General features: G+C 43.6%; 2 protein-coding genes across 3 annotated transcripts in view; both read left to right on the forward strand.

Moving 5' to 3' along the window:
• The window catches only part of rpl27 (ribosomal protein L27), a 404812-nt gene extending 394360 nt beyond the window's left edge, over nt 1–10452 (forward strand). For both annotated transcript variants that reach the window (XM_072693721.1, XM_072693720.1), the window contains exon 5: nt 10364–10452. In XM_072693721.1, the coding sequence (XP_072549822.1) occupies nt 10364–10442 (79 nt within the window). In that variant the 3' untranslated portion in view covers nt 10443–10452. The remainder of the gene's footprint in view (nt 1–10363) is intronic.
• Nucleotides 6103–22500, forward strand: part of rarab (retinoic acid receptor, alpha b) — a 137415-nt gene continuing 121017 nt past the window's right edge. Inside the window, exon 1 of the mRNA XM_072693718.1 lies at nt 6103–6219. The gene's annotated coding sequence lies outside the window, so the exon portion shown is untranslated. The remainder of the gene's footprint in view (nt 6220–22500) is intronic.

The raw sequence follows: 22500 nt of genomic DNA on the forward strand, positions 1-22500 counted from the left end.
TCCTACTCATCCCAAACAGGAGAAATTAAAAAAGCACACCAGGCAAGTTCGAGTCCGGCTCTCAGGAGGTTAATATTTTCATATTTTAGTAAACTCAGCCTGGTCTAGTCTTAAAGCGCAGTAACTGTGATATACCTGAGATCTGAGTCTGATCATAAATGATGCATTGTGGTCTACCAGTGCTCGTGTTTAGAGTCCAGTGAAAGTCAAGCAGAGCACAGAGCTAATCACAGCATTACTGTCTGCAGCAGGTAAAGGGTTAAACCCGGCCACTGCCCACATCTGGGAGTCATTTAAAGCATTCCACACGGCTTACCACATGCTTTTAGACGGCCTGAAGCCCACGGAGCAGATTTCAGCGTCCGCGGCGGCAGAGGAGAGGAGTGTATTTCACATGATTAAACACTGGGAGAGCTTTCTGAGGGCCGGCCTGCTGCAGAGCTGAGCTGTGCAGAAGAGTCTAGCATTGCTTTCTGGGTACTGTGGTTAAGATCAGAGCTACTTATACGAGTCTTAGTACATATAGATACTGATGCATATATATTATACATATGGCATATATTGTTATTATTATTACATGAAGGTGCTTACACATATATAACACATGCAGTATATATTATCTTTACATATAGATACTGACATATATAACACATGCAGTATATATTATCTTTACATATAGATACTGACATATATAACACATGCAGTATATATTATCTTTACATATAGATACTGACATATATAACACATGCAGTATATATTATCTTTACATATGGATACTGACATATATAACACATACAGTATATATTATTATTACATGTATATACTTACACATAGATAATACATATAGAATATATCGGTATTATATACAGATACCAACATACATAATATATATATTGGATATATCGTTTTTACATATAGATATTTACACATATATAGTACATAAGGGATATATTATCATTACATATAGAAACTGACACATATATAATACATACAGTATATTATCTTTACATGTAGATACTGACATATATAACACATACAGTATATATCACTATTACATGTATATACTTACACATAGATAATACATACAGTATATTATCTTTACATATAGATACTGACATATATAACACATACAGTATATATTATTATTACATGTATATACTTACACATAGCTAATACATACAGAATATATCTGTATTATATACAGATACCAACATATATAATACATATGGGATATATAATTTCTACATATAGTACATATAATATTTACACATATATAGTACATAAGGGATATATTATCATTACATATAGATACTGACACATGTAATACATATGGGATATATTATCATTACATATAGATACTTACACATATATAACACATAAGGGATCTATATTTATTATATATATTATTATTGCATATTAAAACTGACACATATAATACATATGGGACATATAATTATTACATATAAGATACTTACACAAATGTAAAACAGAGGGTATATATTATCACTACATTTAGATGCTTATACATATATAATACATATGTTATATATTTTTACAACAAATCGATATAATATATAGGGAGTATTATTATCCCATATTTTGTATATAGGATACATTGTCATTACATGTATTTACTTGCACATAGATAACATATATGCACATACACATACAAATGCATATACACATACACAAACACACATACACATGTACATATATATATATATATGTGTGTGTGTATGTGTGTGTTTGTATATGTGTATTTATGCGTATATATATATAATGCATATTATTATTACCTATTATACATGCAGTCACACATATATCATACCAACAGAGCATATTATAATATGCATATGTACGTGTGACCTCATGTCCTTATAGAGTATAAAAACAAACGTGTGTGTGTGTGTGAATGTATGTGACTAAGGCCATTCTCTTTGAAGTAGCGTGATGCTAAACAACACTAGCTCTTTCCCAGCCTGTGATAGGATCTCCACTCCAGCTCATTTCCTCTGGTCAAGTCTTGTGACCCGACAAAACATTGATGGGTTTGGGCCTTTCTCAGCAAAACAAAGGCTAAAGAGGCCTAAGCCAAGACCCGGCTCAATTAAATACAAAAAAAAGACCGAGCTCGCTCAGCCAGGCGGCGTAAAGCCCCTGTGGACATACCTCTGAGGACCTCCACATTCCACAAGAGTTTCTACATTCTGCAATAACAAGGAGGATTTAAACCAGGCACAGAAACATCTCAGCTAAACCCAAACCTCCGAGCTTCCTCTGCTGCACCTACACACACCTAGACACAGAGCACTTTATTAGAAACACTACACTAATTCTGGGTTGGGCCTCCTTTGGCTCTCAAAACAGCCTCGATTCGTCATGGCATGGATTTCACAGCATGTTGGAAAGGCTCCTTTGAGATTCTCCTCCATGTAGAAACACTGAGGAACACAGAAGAACACAGAGGAACACTGAGGAACACCGAGGAACACAGAAGAACACTGAGGAACACCGAGGAACACAGAAGAACACTGAGGAACACTGAGGAACACAGAGGAACACTGAGGAACACAGAAGAACGCTGAGGAACACAGAGGAACACTGAGGAACACCGAGGGACACCGAGGAGCACCGAGGAACACAGAGGAACACCGAGGAACACAGAAGAACACTGAGGAACACTGAGGAACACAGAGGAACACTGAGGAACACCGAGGAACACAGAGGAACACCGAGGGACACCGAGGAGCACCGAGGAACACAGAGGAACACCGAGGAACACAGAAGAACACTGAGGAACACTGAGGAACACAGAGGAACACTGAGGAACACCGAGGAACACAGAGGAACACAGAAGAACACTGAGGAACACAGAGGAACACAGAGGAACACAGAGGAACACTGAGGAGCACCGAGGAACACCGAGGAACACAGAGGAACACCAAGGAACACTGAGGAACACAGAGGAACACTGAGGAACACCGAGGAACACAGAGGAACACAGAAGAACACTGAGGAACACAGAGGAACACAGAGGAACACAGAGGAACACTGAGGAGCACCGAGGAACACCGAGGAACACAGAGGAACACAGAGGAACACAGAGGAACACTGAGGAACACTGAGAAACACTGAGGAACACAGAGGAACACTGAGGAACACCAAGGAACACTGAGGAACACAGAGGAACACTGTTAAACTGTCTTGTTCATGAAACCAGTTTGAGGGGCGTTTCCTGGATTATTAACCATTTTATCATTATATTACAGCCATTTCAATGACTTCACTATATTCGTTTCCATGGTTACACCTACTGCATGTCTATGGTTACACAACCCTCATTTCACACTACACCCATTTCTATAGTAACAGTACAGTCAGTTCCATGGTAAATGACACACTTCAAATCTTCATGGTTACACCATACCAACGTCCTGCACTACACTCGTAGTTATGCTACACCCAGTTTCATGATTACACTACACCTATGTCAGTGGTGACGACCCTATGCTATGCTCACACTACACCCATTTCCATGGCTACACTACACCCATTTACTTGGTTACTCCACCCCCCTTTTCCAAGCTCATGTTACACCCACTGCCATGGTTATAATATAACTATTTCCATGGATACACTACACCTATTTCCATGGTTATGCCACACTCATGCCCATGATTGTGGTGTAGCTTTTTCATAGATACACTACACGCCTTTCCATGTTTACATTACAGCCATTTCCTGGTGGCGCACCAATTTCCATGGTTACGCTACACCCATTTCCTTTTGCTAAATTTATGTCGATGCCTACACTACACTCATTTCCACGGTTACTCTATACCCATTTCAATGGTTGTGGTGCAGCTATTTCCATGGATACACTACACCTATTTCCATGGTTATACTTCACTCATTTCCATGGTTACACAACAACAATTTCCATGGTTGTGCCACATTTACTACTTTGGTTGTGGTGTTGCTATTTTCATGGATACACCACACTCATTTCCATGGTTACATTACACTGATTTCTGGTGCTACTCCCATTTCCATGTGTACACTACACACATTTTCTTGTGCTACACCCTTGTTGATGGCTACATTACACCCATTACACTACACCATGGTTACAATACTCCAATATCCATGGTTACACTACACCCAGTTCCATGGCTATGCCACAGTAATTACTATGACTATTACTATCACTCATTTCCATGGTTACATTACACACATTTCCTTGTGCTACCCCCATGTCGATGGCTGCACTACACTCATTTCCATGGTTATGGTGTAGCTATTTCCATGGTTACACTACACCCATTTCCATAGTTACACTACACCCATTTCCATGGTTATGGTGTAGCTATTTCCATGGTTATACTTATTTAAATCTGTACTTTTCACAGTAGATTGGAAAAGAAAAGTGACGGGATCTTCATTTAGATTAAAGCTGATCTTCACACCAAAGACGTCACTTTGAGGCTGGAGATAAATAAACCCGAGCCGTTTGTAATCTTTATTAAAGATAAGCTGCAGTGTCCGTAAACTTTTGCCACTGGCTGAAAAAGATGCTTATTTGGCCTAAAACTGCAGTCAGTATTACACAGCGTTTCATTTATCCGGGACCTGTAGAGCTGTAAGTGTGCGAGTATATCTCACAGACTCCGCAGGGTTGTGTCACTGCTAGCCGAGCGGCTCAGGATGATACGATAGTTTCTGGATGAAAGGTCCTGGCAGCCTCGCAGGACTTGGCTCCTTTACAAAACCACAAGACAGCATAGCAAGAAAACTGTCCCAGCAAACCCAGCGTCACACACTGATCAGCAGCAGCAAGCACGGGCAAGCGCTTTCCTCAAATAGCCCTGAAATAGCCTGCTGTTGATCCACCTCCGGCCTACAAATAGCACTGTGAGATAACGACACGAGAGGAGCTGCTGACCAGGACTTTCACAGTTCAGTAAATAAACACCAGCCTAGAGAGTGCTAGCATGTTTGCACCTCCAGCCATGTCCAGAAAAAGTGTCCTGGAACATTGTAGTACCTTCAAGCTGAACCAGACTGGAGCTGAACTCACAGCAGCTTGTATTTGTTACTGGTAAGACTCGAGAAAGACAAACCCGGGGAAGCGAGTGTGGGGGCAAGGCTAAAAGCTAACCGGGGGGGCTCTGTGAACTGTAGTAGTGCCGTAAACCAGCCAATCAGAGCAGAGCTTATTGTTTTCAATCCTGAGGTGAAGTAACAGGGTGGTAAACAGGGTTAAAACTGCATATTGAGCATTTTTTACTTCCTAAAAACTTCCTATTTATACAGCAAACAACAGCTTAAACACTCAATAAAATAATAAATAATAATAACTTGACCATTACAAATATATATATATATATTTATTTATATAATTGTATATAATAGCAATGTATTATTCTTATTATTTGTATTCTATTAATAGTCTAGTAGAATTATTATTAGACTTCACTCATAATTCCATACATTTGTTTTTTCCCAATTTTTATTAGCATTTATTATATTAGCATTTGCTTTTGTATTTTATGACATATATACTTTTTATTATTAATAACAATAATAATGGTTAAATAATAATATTTAATAATAATAACAGCCACAGTAACAGCAATACTACTACTACTACTACTACTACTAATAATATATTATTATTGTTTTTAATAATAATAATAATAATAATTATTATTATTATTATTAATAATAATAATAATAATAATAATAATAATATTTTCCTGCGCTGTAGTTTTAAGCCCTTCTTGTCTGGGGTGGGCGTATCTAGAGGCGGTGTCCGTGGGCGTGTCCTGTCCGTGTTGTGGGCGTATCTTATTTTGGCATTTCCCCAAGCGGTGAGCACGTGACTGTGATGGCTGCTGCTGCTGTTTCTGCTGCTCTCGTGCAGCAGCGCGCGCGTAAAGCCTCGCTGGAGCAGAAACACGGAGGCGAGAAGGACTCGAGCTACGCGCGCAAGGGACAATAAGCTCGCGCTCGCGCCCGCGTCCCCGTCCAAGCCTCTGGAAGGAGCGAGAGAGAGGGAGAGAGAGAGAGAGGGAGGCAGAGTGGGATAGAGAGAGAGAGAGGGAGAGAGAGAGAGAGGGAGGCAGAGTGGGATAGAGAGAGAGAGAGGAGCGTTTCTGGAAGCGACGAGCGGATCTGTGGAGCCTCCGAGCAGCTCGCGCCGGTGGGAGGAGTCAACAGGTAGGCTTGAGCGATCATAGCAATGCAATGACAGGTAAAGCTAATGCAGGAGAGAGAGAGAGGGAGAGATAGGGAGAGAGATGGACAGATAGGGAGAGAGAGGTGAGCATGCACCAGGATCCTTTTTACAGCAGCAGCTGCTTTTGGCTCCATCCCAAATGCCTCCCTGCCCTCTTCGCGCACTAGTTAGTGCACACTACATAGGGCATGCAGTGGGAGCTGCTGTACTGGGTGCTCCAGCTGTGCTTTAAGGAGGTGTTTGGGGTGCAGCTGTAGTGAATTGGAGCTGAAAAGGAAATGTGTGCAAATGATGCTATATTTGTATTATATTTTATATTTATTACTGTTCTGTTCATATTCATATACTGGAAAAGTGCAGGGACTCCCCTTATTCACATGTTGGTGTGTGTTTCTGTGTATATATGGATACACTGTCCTGGCGTGTGTATTTATTGACCTATATATGTAATTACCTATATATAATACTGTCACATGTATTTTATATATATATATATATATATATATATATATATATATATATATATATATATATAATACGTGTAAATAATTTGTGTATATATATGTTATATATGGATTTTTTCATATATATACAGACACTATATATACACATGTATTATTTATTTAGTTGTGTATTTGTGTGTATATGTATTATATGTATATATATATATATATATATATATATATATATATATATATATTTTAAGTCAGTCAGTATTGGTACTCTGTATTGGCAGATACTAGAAAATCTGGTATCAGTATCGGTACTAGGCACTGGCCGATACTAGAAAATCTGGTATCAGTATCGGTACTCGGCACTGGCCGATACTAGAAAATCTGGTATCAGTATCGGTACTCTGCACTGGCCGATACTAGAAAATCTGGTATCAGTATCAGTACTCGGCACTGGCCGATACTAAAAAATCTGGTATCAATATCGGTACTCGGCACTGGCCGATACTAGAAAATCTGGTATCAATATCGGTACTCGGCACTGGCCGATACTAGAAAATCTGGTATCAGTATCGGTACTCGGCACTGGCCGATACTAGAAAATCTGGTATCAGTATCGGTACTCGGCACTGGCCGATACTAGAAAATCTGGTATCAGTATCGGTACTCGGCACTGGCCGATACTAGAAAATCTGGTATCAGTATCAGTACTCGGCACTGGCCGATACTAAAAAATCTGGTATCAGTATCAGTACCGGAAAGGAAAAAGTGGTATCGGTGCATCCCTAATGTAAACTATTTATTAATAATCAATACTGGGTTTTTGAGAATCGCTACAGTTTTGTAAACATTAATATCGCGATACTTTGATCTCTCAATGTTTTGCTACACCTCTGCTGCTGTTAGTAGTCTGGCATGCTTGTGTGCACTTGCCAATGCACATTAGGAGAATTCCCTGAACGTGTGACCTACTTAGTGCAATAAAACTGATTCAGTTAGTGTGTTTTCAGCATGACTGGTCGGGGTGGATATTCTGGATAGTCCACACACACTTGTGCGCGCACACACACACTCGCACACACACACTCACACTCACACACACTCACACGGTGGCTGTGGTAAATATTGACGCTCGTTTAACTCCCTCTGAGCGGAGCCGGCACAAGTGTGAATGCGCTCAGATCTTGAGTTTCTACCAGCCTAGATTCTTATCAGTTGGTGTTTAGCATCCGGTGGAGTGTGCCATCAAATGCCGCTTGACTTAAACTTGCATTACGTCAGATTTTAAACTATCTCTGCAATCAGCACACGCCCAGGAACATGAGGAACCAGACTGACACCTGGGCTGACTGTCCTGGTGAATCTGAATACTGAGAGTTCAGTAGATGGAAGCGATAAACCGTGAACCGCAAACGCTGAAGCTCCTCCCTCAAAAGAACCCAACGAGCCAGAGCCGGAAAACAGGCCAATTCCAAAACCCCAAAACTGCTAGCTTTTACCATCTGTTCTCTCCATCGCTCGCTCTCTCCAAAACTAACTGGACGCCCTCAGCTGAACCAGACTGGAGCTGAAGTCACACCAGCTTGTATTTTTTACTGGTAAGACTCCAGAAAGACAAACCCTGGCAAGGCTAAAAGCTAACCAGCTACAATCTCATCAGCTTGCTGACTGTACATCACACTGAGAGGACACCGAGAGAGGACAGCGGCTCTGTCCGGTAAGACTGGGGAATAACGACAGTGTTTAAACTGGGCCATAATGTGGGGTGGGGCTCTGTGAGCTGCAGTAGTGCCGTAAACCAGCCAATCAGAGAAGAGCTTATTGTTTTTTTTAATAACAGGGTGGTAAACAGGGTTGTTAAACAGCACTGAGCATTTTTTACCCCAACCAAAGACTCACACTCACTCTCTACACACCGAACAGCAGCTAAAACACTCAGTGAACGCGTCCTATGGCAGCTTTAGGTTGAGTGCATTAGCTGGAACCCACACCCCTGTCGTCAGCCGCCCAGCGTTCTAACCACTAAGCACCACGTCTTCAGCAGGGAACACAATGTACCAGTGCTCCTTTGCGGCCGTTTACCAGCCCGTCTAACTGACTGTGGATGTGACCTCACAAACATTTGAACCCAGCCAGTTTAAAAGGGTCCATAGCGTGAGAAGCTCATTTACATATCTCCGCCTATTCAGCCTACAGCCGGTTGGCCCCGCCCACTCACACATTTCAGTTTCCAGGAGTGCTTTGGAACGAGGCACAGCTAATCAGACCACAGCTCATTTCAATACACTGTATGGACAAAAGTATTGGGACACCTGCTTGTTCATTGCGTCTTCTGAATTCAAGGGTGTTAAAAAGAGCTGATCCTGCTTCTGTTGGAGTAGCTGTCTCTACTGTCTTCTACTTGTTTAGAAGTTTAGAGCATTGCTGTGAGGATTTGATTGTATCAAATTTATAGTGTACTCAATGCTGGGGGCTTTCTAGCCCTCTGGCCCTCTAGCGCTTGGCATTAGGTGGCATGGTGCCTATAGGTGCCTATAGGTTCATGCTTACCATCCATGTGCCCCAGACTGCCTATTGTATTGGTAGTACTTCTCTACAGAGACTGGACAAGCTATGGGTGTGTGCTTAAAATAGCGGAATGTGCAAGGGGGTGTCCACAAACATTTGGACATAAAGTGTAAAGCTGATTTTGCTTTAGAAAGCTGCACAAAAATGTATGTAAAAATAATAAATATGATAAAAATGCGAGGAAAATGCAGGAGACAGGCTCTTTAAGGCTTCAGTACTTAAGCGAAAAAGCCAGTGCTGGTTTTTGATCAGACCGTGAACTGAAGTACCGTAGCAGCAGAGCTAAAAACAGCAAGCCTGAAGCCTGAGGCCTGAACTCTGCCCGTGCTTGAGCCCATGTTTACAGATAACAGTGTCACATACAGTGTCAGAAACCACATCAGCAAGTCTGTTGGCTGAAGCATTGCTTTAAAGGGGAAGTTATCTCTGGCCTATTGTCACCAGCTGAAAGAGGAATAAGTGCATCATTGGAAGTTTGTTCCTCAAAACGCCGCTGAATGCCCGTTTACTGTGGTTTTCGGTGACATTTTCATTTTGCCGTCCATCAAGGGGACACTATGTCCACACTCGGCTGTCCTCGTCTATGATTCAGTCCACCGGTCCATCGTATTTGTTTTTTTATGCATATTAAAACTGGATATTTGACCTTTTTAAAGGGGTGTCCATCCTCAATTTGATCCAAGTGCCTTAAACGGAGTTTCGACCATAGCTGTTCTGATTAGGGCTGGGCGATATGGTAAAAAGGGTCCATAGCCTGAGAAGCCCATTTACATATCCCCTCCTATTCAGCCTACAGTCGTTTGGCCCCGCCCACTCACACATTCCAGTTTCCAGGAGTGCTTTGGAACGAGGCACAGCTAATCAGACCACAGCTCATTTCATTACACTATATGGACAAAAGTATTGGGACACCTGCTTGTTCTTTGCTTCTTCTGAATTCAAGGGTGTTAAAAAGAGCTGATTCTGCTTCTGTTGGAGTAGCTGTCTCAAGTCAAGTCAAGTCAAGTCAAGTCAAGTGGGTTTTATTGTCATTTCAGCTACATACAAAGTACACAGTGAAACGAAACAACGTTCCTCCAGGACCATGGTGCAACATAGACAGTGCATACAAGACACAAGTGCAACACAAACAAACAAGTGCGGACAGACAACACAACACAGTACAGACAGAGGATAATAAATAATGACGGTAGTGTGCAAATTGTGCAATGTGTAATAAATAGAGTCCAGTGAGGTAGTAAAGTTATCAGTGCAAATGCTTGTGCAAAAATGCTTCCCATGTTATCTGGGGTAAATGGTTGGAAAGCGAGAGAGAGAGGGAGAGTGTACATGTGCCAGAAAGATATCAGTTCAGAAGTTGAGTTGTGTTGAGGAGTCTGATGGCTTGGGGGAAGAAGCTATTGCAGAGTCTGGTCGTGTTGGACCGGATGCTGCGGTACCTTCTTCCTGATGGCAGGAGGGAGAACAGTCTGTGTGAAGGGTGGGTGAAGTCATCCACAATGCTGGTTGCTTTGCGGATGCAGCGGGTGGTGTAAATGTCCATGACGGAGGGGAGAGAGACTCCGATGATCCTCTCAGCTGTCCTCACAATGCGTTGGAGGGACTTGCGGTCAGAGGCTGTGCAGGTCCCAAACCAGGCAGTGATGCAGCTGCTCAGGATGCTCTCTATGGTTCCCCTATAGAAGAGGGTGAGGATGGGTGGAGGGAGACGGGCCTTTCTCAGTCTCTACTGTCTTCTACTTGTTTAGAAGTTGTTTTTTATGCATATTAAAACATCTGGATATTTGACCTTTTTAAAGGGGTGTCGATCCTCAATTTGATCCAAGTACCTTAAACCGAGTTTCGACCATAGCTGTTCTGATTAGGGCTGGGTGATATGGTATAAATACTATATATGGTATGATATGGTAAAAATACTATATCACGATATTGAAAGACGATATTTTTTCATATGATACATGTGATCACAGACTAAAAACATCAGTAACATCGGTACGGATGCCGATACACGAATTTTGCGTATAGGCTGATACCGATCCGATACCAGCAGCTTCTCTGTTTTCCTTATATGGAAGACAAGCTGGATTACTGGCTGATAGTTGATGACAGGTTGAGGGCAGGCACTGTGCTGGTTGGATAGGGGGAGTCTTTGTCTTCTGTTTCGTAAATGGATCGGTCCTTTGGGTCAGACTAATTCTTGGTATTGGGACCGATATCAGATCCTAGTATCAGATCGTGCATCCCTAAATTAAAGCAGTCTAATTACACTGTTAGTAATGAAACCTGCAGCTGATCAGTGTTTATTAAGTTTATTAAGCATTACATTTACGCTTATAAAAGCTTATTGTTATCACCATAACATTTATCACGATACGATAAAATATCGTCATATCGCCCAGCTCTAGATCTGATCTGATCTGATCTTTGTGTAGAAATAATGCAGTCACACCCCAGACTACATGCCCCCAGACTACAGGCCTGCATGGCTGGCCCAACTGGGAACCAGATTCCCTGTTGGCCTCACATGTAGATGAGATCAGATCGGATACATGTGAGATTAAGGTTGGCTGTAACGGTGGGGCCAAATAACAACAAGGGGTGGAACCCACCTAGCCTACGTTCCACCCCTGCTAGCCCCACGTTAGTAATGCTGATTACTCCTGCAGTCACAGTCAGAGCTCTAGAACCACTTAAGTTCTGCTCGTGTTCTGCTGTAGAATAGTGGGAATGTCCACTAATGGTACATAGAGGACACCAGAGGGCGCTCTGCTAGAACACAGCAGTAAAAACAAAGGATCGCAGCTGGATCAGGCTTGAAATAGCCTAAACCTGATCCATTAAACTATGCCTGGATTGGCCTCGATCCTGATCCTAAACCTGATCCTGATCCTGATCTTAATCCCGATCCACTGGTGTTACTCACACCCCTTGTAATGAATGCATGCAGCTCCTTTAAGCTGCACACACATGTGCAAATGCACACACAGCTTGAGGTGGGATGGTGATCGTCCTACATCCTGACCTCACTAGGGCTCTTGTGGCTGCATGCAATCAAATCCTCACCAAAATCTAGCAGAAGCCTTCCTCCCTGTACAGTTGAGGCAGATAACTCACTTTTGCTTTTTTTACACTCCTTGATTTCAGAGGAAAAGTGAATGTAGCAGGTGTCCCAATACTTTTGTCCATTTGTTGGGGGGGGGGGGGGGGGGGGGCTTTAAAGACTAGAGAACTGTGCCTGATGCTGGTTGGAGGGGCATGACCTTCCATTACTACAGGTTGGCTTGTGCCAGCTTGACCCTGTTGCACTACCGCGGTGTAGCTCTCTCTCTAACACATACACACACACACACACACACACACACACACACACACACGCTGAACATTTCCAGGATGTGATGAGTTAATCTGTGTGAAATCTGCATCACTCACACGCACCCACAGCTTCACCATCTGATAAGGCACTTGTGGAACATGTGTGTGTGTGTGTGTGTGTGTGTGTGTGTGTGTGTGTGTGTACAAGTGTGTGACATGAATGGAAAAAGAACCGAAGAATGTTGAATTAGATCTTCAGTCATTTGAGTCATTTGGGTGATTTAATGGTGACCTTTCCCACACACTGCACTGCAGCGCCGTTAATGCACACACTGTGATGTACGTAACCTCTGTGTAGCATCCCATAATAGCCTCGAGAAGCTGTACTTCTCTCTTCTGTGGTCCGAGAGCTCATACACTTTCACCTACAGCCTAATGTACAAATATATATGAGAGGCTTTTACAGTAGAAGCTCCAGATCCCATCAGAACTATCGCAGGTTCCAGGGCTCTCCTGGACGCTGCTCCTGCTCCACTGACCATTACAGGACCCTGTTTGTTCTTCAAAGCTCAGGACCCCACAACAGGACTGACCAGCCTGTAGTGTTTGGGTGGTGGGTCAGTCATTCTCAGCACTGACTGCAGTGACACTGACTGACATGGTGGTGGCGAGTGTGTTAGTAGTGTGTGTGTGTGTGTGTTGTGCTGGTGGTACGAGTGGATGGTACAGACACAGCAGTGCTGCTGGAGTGTTTAAACACTGCGTCTGTTCACTCCCTGTCCACTCTCCTACCTAGCTGGTCCAGCTTGTAGATGAAGGTAAAGTCAGAGATCTGTTGGTGTTGGTCATCCTCGAGTCCTTCATCAGTGACCACGGGACGCTGCTGCCCTCAGGATGCTGTTGGCGGGATATTTCTGGACTTTTGACCCACTATTGGTGGTCAGTCGAGAGTCTGCAGAGATACAGACGGATACTTGTCTGGACTTGTAGAACTACACAGTGCTGCTGTATGGGCCGAGGTTATTCCAGATGGGGCGGTCATAATGTTCTGATATGATGGTTTTCCACCAATGTTCCAACCAATCATTGCCTAAACTAAAGAACCCTTAAAGAACTCGTCTGTTACCATAGATACAGATCCAGCTCTTTGACTGCAAACCAAAATATTGCCAAGCTGGACCTTCTTCTGTCCAAATATTTGTGGACACCTTTTCTAATGAATGCATTCAGCTACTTTAAGTTGCACCCATTGCTGACACAGATGTGCAAATGCACACACAGCTTGTCTAGTCTTTATAGAGAAGTACTGCCAATAGATTAGGACTCTCTGGAGCGGATAGTAAATATGATGACCCTATTGGCACCAATGCTGTGGGCTAGAGGGGTATAAAGCCCCCCAGCATTGGAGGAACTGTGATTTCTGGAATGATTGGGCTCCATCCAGTACCTTCAAATGGGATGAGTTGGGGATGAGTTTAGGTGGTGACCTCACTAACTCTAGTTCTTGTTGCTGAATGCAGTCAAATCCTCACAGCAATGCTCGACTCTAAGTCTAGCAGAAAGCCTGAAAGAGGATGAACCCTCTTTAAGACCCTTGATTTCAGAAGAAACAATGAATGAGCAGGTGTCCGAATATTTTTGTCCCGTCGAGTGGTGCTGCAGTCTAAGCGTTAGCCTGCCCAGGAGAATTCAAGGTTAACCACAGATTCATTGTTTCAGTCTGAAAGTGAGTCTGCCCCGAAATAGCAGATGTTACCAAAATCTTCTCCAGGCAACCAGAACACACCAGTGACTAACTGGAAGGAGAGAGAGAGGAAGTAGGTGGGTTCATTTCCTGTCAGTCTGGCCCTCCTTTGTCAAAAGCTGGTGTTTGAGCAAAAGTGTGATTTACAGTCAGATCAGTCTGAGCTCATTGTCGGGACGTGTTGTGATGTCGTCTTTTTTTTGTACTGCAGGACTGTAAATCTTACACCTGGCAACCTAAGAACAGATGAGCTGTGGTTGATACCAGTTTTAGCTGCTGTTCGGTGTGTAGATAGTGAGTCTTTGGTTGGGGTGAAAAAAAATGCTTAGTGCTGTTTAACAACCCTGTTTACCACCCTGTTATAAAAAAAACCCAATATGCTCTGCTCTGATTGGCTGGTTTACGGCACTACTGCAGCTCACAGAGCCCCACCCCACATTATGGCCCACAGATGGTAAAAGCTAGCATCAGCTAGCGTTAGCTTTTAGCCTCACGTGGATCCTTGTTTGCTTCCCCAAATTTCTCTTCCTCGTTTGCCGAGTTTGAGCTCCTCTTCTGCGGACAACGGCACAGGAAAAGCCGCGGTTACGAGGCCTGGTTCCCATGGCAACCCGTATTCTCGTAACTAGCAGAGTCTGGAGGTGATGAGCTGCTCTCTAGTATCAACAACAACACTGTATTCTCCTGATGCCGCCGTGGCCAGCTCTGACTAGGGCTTTCTGTAGTGGGTGGAGTTTATGTAAATGTTGGTCAAGACTGTGATGTAACAGTTTTGGGGTTTTGGAATTGGCCTGTTTTCCAGCACTGTTTTGGTTCTGCTGGAGGTTCTTCCAAGGGAGGAACTGAAGTGTTTGAGGATCACGGCTTTTTTTCCCTCAATCTAGAGCATTTTGAAAATATCAGGTAATATATTTATACATTTATTCATTTATATTGTTTTATTTAATCCCTGCCCACACAGGCGTAGACTCTAGTCACACAGTGCTACCAGTAAATAAAAAAAAGAAAACAAAAAACACTGCGCATCCAACAAGAACACAATGTAGGAACATACACCACACCAGTAAACACACATTCAGCCAGTGCAGTTCCATTATGTGAGGTGTGACCACTAGGGGGGCTCTGGATGGAGGTTAACCAGTGCCCTACTGCAGCGTCCCACTTCCTAAACTCAAACAAATACAATATACTTGCAGTCTTAAATAATATACACAGTATGGACAAAAGTATTGGGACACTGGCCTATTCATTGTTTCTTTTGAATCCAAGAGTATAGACTTTCTAGTAGAAGGCCCAAAAGTACTGGATGGAGCTCCACCATTCGTCATTCCAGAGAACACAGTTCTTCTTCCACTGCTCCACTTCTCAATACTGCTTGGGGGCTTTATACCCCTCTACTAGCCCACGCCTGATATTAGGCAGCATGATGTCAACAGGTTCATGTTTACTATCTGCTCCAGAGAGTCCTATTGTATTGACAGTACTTCTCTACCGGGACTAGACAAAGCTGTGCGTATGGGTGCAACTTAACTGAATATAGCTGAGTGCATGTATGCAAAGGGGTGTCCACAAACATTTGGACATATAGTGTAAAGATTGTTGACTTTTCACTGAAGACGTGATCCTGCTGATCCTGATCCAGCGGATATTAAGAACCAGCAGCCGGTGCCAACCCTCTGTCCAAGTCCGGTGGAGAGAGTTTAAGCTCGGAGGCTTTTCCTAATCAGGCCTCAAGCCACGCTGATTGTTTGGACCCACCTGCGGGGTTTGGAGCACCGCCAGGTCCCTAAAGCAGGTTAAGTTGCTTATCGGATTGCAGTAATGGGGAATTGTCTGCCTGGCCACTTTATCAGAAACCCCTCTCTCGTAGCTCCACTTTACTGATGCACGGTTAGAGACTGTAGGGGCGCTATCTCACCTGCATAGCTGGAAAATAGAGACGCATGGATATGGGAGTTGTGGGCAATGCAGTGAATACTTGGTGTCTGTAGGAACGGGTCAGGACCTGGCCCTGCCGGAGAGCGAGCTGGCCGAGTGTGTGGTGGTGCGTTGAGGGGGAGAGGATGGAGAAGGTAAACGCTGCAGAATATGTTATCTGGGCTGCTAGGATAGACCAAGCCAAGTCCCGGTAAAGTCCTGGTCCAAATCGAGTCATGAATCATTTAAGCAGGAGTCTGAGAGTTTATTTGCATTGATTCAAGTGTAAATCCAAGCCGAGTCATTTAAGCATGACAGAGTCGAATCATGAATCATTTAAGTGTCAGTCTGAGTCCAAGTCAAGTCACGGTCCTTATAAAAGCAAGTCCGAGTCTAGTCACAGATTATTTAAGCTTGAGTCAAGTCGTGAATCATTTAAGCATGAGGAAAAATTGATTCGTGAGTCATTTAAGCACAAGTCCAAGCTTAGTCACAGGTTGTTTAAGCATGAGTCGCAGTCAAGTCATGAGTCATTTAAGTCCAACTTGAGTTAGAAATCATTAAAGTGTTAGCGTGAGTCAAGTCATGAGTCATTTATGTGTGAATCTGAGTCAAGTCACTATTCATTCAAGCGTAGATTCTTGTGGCAATTCACAAGCCATTTAAGCACAATTTTGGGTCAAGTTACGAGTCATTAAAGAACAAACCTGAGTCAAGTCGCATATAATTTTAGCATTAGTCAGAGTCATTTAAGCATGCGTAAAAACATGAGTTCTGAATCATTTAAGTCTGAGTCAAGTCACAAGTCATTCGAGCATGAATCCGAATCAAGTCACTACTCATTAAAGCACAGAATTCCGAGGCAAGTCAACAAATGAGTCGTTTAAGCACAAATCCGAGTCAAGCCACAAGCCATTTAAGCATTAGCTTGGCTCTGCTCATGAGTCATTTAAGCTCAAGTCCAAGTCAACTCATGAGTCATTTAAGCATAAGTCCAAGTCAACTCATGAGTCATTTAAGCACGATTTCACGTCAGGTCCTGAATCATTTAAGCAAAAGTTCCAGTTGATTTAAGAGTCATTCAAGCACGAGTCTGAGTCAATTCATGAATCATTTAAGCAAAAGATCCAGTTGATTCGAGAGTCATTCAAGCCCGAGTCTGAGTCAATTCATGAGTCATTTAACTAGAAGTACGTCAAGGATCAAGTCTGAATCGAGTCGTGAGTCATTTAAATGTGAGTCTGAGTCGAGTTGGGAGTGTGCTGGTGTTGGGGTGTATGAGGCTGATGGTTTGTGGAATATTTCTAAAAAAAATTAATCTTATAAAAAACATGAAAGCTGAAGGTGTGTGTGTGTGTGTGTGTGGCTGCAGTGCAAGTGTGGATGCTGATGCAGATCCGCTCCTCGGGTGTCAGCTCTGTGTGGTCGGGCTGCAGATGTGTTGATGGTGTAAGATCTGTTGGAACATGTAACTCCAGGGCCTTTCTCAAGAGTGTGCGACAGCGGGCCCCTCTCGTCCCCCCCGACACACACTCGGCCTCCTCGCCGCCTGACGCAACACTTCAAAGCCTCCACTCCGCAACACACTCGTAAAGCGACAGGATCGGGTGTGTAAATCAGGAGCTCCAGTGTTGCTGTGCTGCTTCCCTCAGGCCTCATCTGCACGCTCCTAACACGGCTGTTCGCTGCAGAAATAACAAACAGCAAAAATACTGCTGTACCGGTATATGCAAAAGTTTGGACACCCATTTGGCTAAATTTTGGTGCAAGCTCTCAGACCATCATGCCAAAGTCATATCAAAGAACTGGGTTTGGGAAGCTGAGTCAAATTTCCAAGCTTCAAATCTTGCACCAAAACTCCTGACCTGAGGACGAACGTAATCAGTGCCCACAAGGCAGGGCAAGGCTCCTAGAAGACAGGACAGTCTATAGTTCAGGCTGTTATTCTGATATGGCAGTTCAGGGGAAGACCAAGTCCAGGATGGAATCACTTAAAGTGTGATTCGGAGTTGAATTCCGAGTCATTTAAGCACAATTCCAAGTTCAGTCACAAGTCATTTAACCAGGAGTTAAGTTATGAATCATTTGAGCATTAAGTCCAAGTCAAGTGACATACAAATCATACAAATGTGAGTTTGAGTCAACACATGAATAATTTAAGCACGGGTTAAAATTGATTCATGAGTCATTTAAGCACAAATCCAAGTTCAGTCATAGGCCATTTAAGTATGAGTCACAGTCAGGTCATGAGTCATTTAAGCATGAGTCTAACTTGAGGTATGAATCTTTTAAGTGTGAGTCAGCCACTGAGTCAAGTCCACACTCATTAAAGCACAGAAGTCAGAGGCAAGTCATGAGTCATTTAAGCGTTAGTCCGGGTCAAATCGTGAGTCATTTAAGCGTTAGTCCAGGTCAAATCATGAGTCATGTAAGCGTTAGTCCAGGTCAAATCGTGAGTCATTTAAGAGTTAGTCCGGGTCAAATCATGAGTCATTTAAGCGTTAGTCCGGGTCAAAATACATTTCATGCAAAGAGCACATTGGCAACTGTTAAGCATGGGGGTGGGTGGATCATGCTTGCGTGGCAGCCAGTGGCTTTGACACTATTACATGGACTTCCACAAATTACTGGCAAATACCATCAAATCCTGGGTCCAAATGCCAACCTATCTGACAATGAGCGGACTTGAAGAGAGGACGGCTTCTACAACAGGATAGTGATCCAAAACAGACCTGAAGAGACACAGAACAGGTCTTGAAAGCTCTTGGAATGTCACAGGTTCATGATTTGAGTCCTGGTCTATTGGCAATACCTCTACAGGCACTAGACAGGCTGTGTGTGTGTGCATTTGCACATCTGTGTCAGAAATAGGTGCAGATGTTGCTGTGTGTGTGTGTGTGTGTTGAAAAAAGCATGTTGACACCTTTGATTTCAGAAAAAATAATGAATCCACGGGTGTCCAAATACTTTTGTCCAAGTCATGTATCAAATTTCCGTTGTTTGTTAGCTGCATTCATCTCGTAGGTTCTAAAAAAGACTCTGAACATGTCTTGGCTGGTCGAGCTGGGAGAGCTGGGTAAATTGTAAAGCTTCGTGATAGGTTCTCCTTCTCCGTGAAAAAAAAAAAAAAGCATCCGCCAGGTGTTTTAGATTAGAGAAAACGCACAACGCTGCCGAGCTCAGGCTCCCCCGGACTGGGTTAAAGGCCGCGGCGGCCGGCGGCACGCTCTGTAGACTTTAGTCAATGTTTGACTTCAGCTAATGACTCAAAACCCAGTGTACACTCGCTTCGGCGGCCGTCACGCAGAGGGATGGCGATTTGCTCTCCAGATGTAAGCCGAGAGTGATTATTCGAGCTGCCTAGGGTTACAGCACAGCTCAGTGAGTTTAAATTATTGGCAACTGTGTCAGCAGCACAGTCTAAGATGATTATTGGATGTTTTTATGATTTTTTATTAATTCTTTGGTACGCCAAGTTTCCTACACAGCACCGCTACCAGCCTGAAGAGCCAGTGCTTCAGGTACAGGCCTGAACCTCCTCCTCCAGATCCCCATTCTGTCCATTTCCACCCTTTTTAAAAGTGACAAGCTCTTCAGAAGTCGTTGGGGCGTCGGCAAAGGTGTCAAAAGTATTAACACTCATTCCTCAGGTAGAAGTGAGTGGAGATACTAGGTTTTAAAAGACTTCTATAGAAGCTGAAGTATCAACTGAAGCTTTTTACTCCAGTAAAAGTGTAAAAGTACTGGTTTCAGAACCACTTCAAGTAGAAAAGTAAAAGTAATGGAAGGAAAACAAAGGCCGAAAGCTTAGGCCGCGCCACAGGGGTCTATAGTGCACTACCCCCCCCCCCCTCCCCTAAAACCCCATTTCTCTAAAAGTCATAATGAGGAGAATGATCTATTAAATGTTGATGTTAAAAATGTTGGGCTGCACTAGGCTCCTGTTTCAGCTGCAGATCTGCCCATTGAAAATGAAGCATTTCAGTAATATCAGCTCTATTAAAGGAGCGTCTCTGTGCTCTACTGAGCATCAACATGAGCTTCATGGAGGAAAATATGAGGAGTCGTTGTCTAGAAGTTCTGTAAAGCTGCAGAAAGTCAGACTTCAGAGGCGTGTGATCAATAAGCTTTATTGGAATGTAAATGTGGGGCTCAGTCGGGACGTTTCACTGCAGCTCTCTTGAGTCTCTGCCACGGACACAGTCTTCATACTAGACTACAGACGTCTGCTGTGAGCTCGCTGGAGAGGGACGGGACGTGTGCAGGTGTGATGATCTCTTATAAACCAATAGGGAGTCAGAATGGAGTCTGTTTATACTTCTCATCCAATCAGGATCAGACTCACACTTTCCGGATGGAGAGATTTATCTGAAGAGGGTTTTTATTGATGACGAGCCGGAATGAAAACAAAGGGAAATGAAATAGGAGGAACGAGGCTGATTTTAAAATGTAAGGAGGAGAAAGTTCAGATAATTGGGTGAAAATGGAAGAAGTGGAAGTAAAAAGTCTGAAAAATAAAGAATCACATTGCGGTCCATCGTATCAAACATTTCATGCTACAACGTTTTGCTGTCATGCTATATGGACAAAAGTATTAGGACGCCTGCTCATTCATTGCTTCTCCTGAAATTAGGGGTCTTAAAAAGAGCTGATCCTGCTTTTGTTGGAGTAACTGTTTCTACTGTCCAGAGAAGAAGACTTTCTACTAGATTTTGGAGGAGGAGCATTGCTGTGCTTGAGTCTACTCTATTGAGAGTACACATTCAATGATGCTGAGGTCTGGACTCTGGGGTAATCATTCCATTGTAGTGAGCATAGAGCTGGATTTTTTCCCCTCTTTGTCACAGATTAAAGCTGTATGTGCTGTTCCTCAGGTGGGGTGGTGGTGGTGTTGGTGGTCTCCCAGGCCTTGCAGGAGGTTCTTGGGGGTCTCATTGCATCTGATTCTGTAGATCAGTTGTTGAACTCCAGTTGTAATCGACTTCACACTGACGTAAACACTCTGCTGGCTGTAGCGGTGTGTATTAGTGATCCTGCATAGTGTGTGTGATGGGTGGGGACCACACGTGAGCTTCACCGTAGCAGGAGACACAGGATATCCTTAGGGCCGGGGTCGGACAGGAAGTGTCGCCGTGGCGCTGGCACCGGCACAGGAAGTGGCTCTGCGGAGACGCCTGCAGGCTGGCAGTCATGTTGGAGGAGTAGCGCACACTCCTGTTTGAGCAGGGTTTCCCCCTGCTGGGACACCGAGACGCCTTTCTGCTGGTGCTGCCATAAACAGTCTACAGTAAGTGTCCACAAGTTTGGGGACACCGGTGTTTCTTCCAAAATCAAGAGCATAAAAAAGGACTCCAGTTCATTCCAAAGCTCGAAGATATTAGATGGAGCTCCATCACTCCGGTGTGTGTGGGGGGGCTTTATATGCCTCTAGGCCATGCTCGACATTGTGCACGGTGACCTTAGGGTCATCTGATCACAGGTGCCCTAGAGTCTCCCATTCTATTGGTCAGTGCCTTTATAGGGAGATCATACAATCTGTTTGTGAAGCTGTGTCCGCAAACATTTGGACACGTTACAGAGTTCCCCTGATGCTGATATAATTGCCATGTAAGGGATCATTTTGTAAGAAATGTGTAAAGTATGAAGAACTGTCCGAATACTTGTGGCCAAATTGTCATAGACAACTGGGTCAGAACATATCCAAAACATCAGGCAGGTCCTGTAGGGTGTACCCGGTATTTATTTGGTGAGTACCGACCAAAAGTACTCCCTAGAAGCACAACCAGTGAACTGGTAACAGGGTCATGGGCTCCCAAAGCTCACATGGAGGTCCCACCTCAGAACCTGTAGGACTTGAAGGATCTTGGTGTTCTAGATACCACAGTACATAAACGTTCTCTCCTTGACCCTGCTGATCCGTATCTCACGGTCTCAGTAAATATACTGGCAGAGCTGACAAGCTGATGGATCCACATGAGCAGCAGATCAGCAGAATCTAGATGCGGGTGTTTCAGTAAAGTATTTGGACGCAGCTCGTAGTCAGCGGCTCACTCCAGTAGCCTGACCTTAACACTGTCTCATGGCTCCACAATGGAATGCCCAGCAGAGCCCCCTGCTCCATGTAGCCAGTGCAGATCACTAGCTGCCCTCAGAGCAGCAGATCTCTGCTGGGGCGCCAATAAACACATAAATACATACATTTAAATATAGATTAGAATATAGAAAATATATAGAATATAAATGTTCATATAGAAATATAGAATATTCTT

This window comes from Salminus brasiliensis, chromosome 12, assembly GCF_030463535.1.
Source record: "Salminus brasiliensis chromosome 12, fSalBra1.hap2, whole genome shotgun sequence".
In the NCBI taxonomy this organism is placed as follows: domain Eukaryota; kingdom Metazoa; phylum Chordata; class Actinopteri; order Characiformes; family Bryconidae; genus Salminus; species Salminus brasiliensis.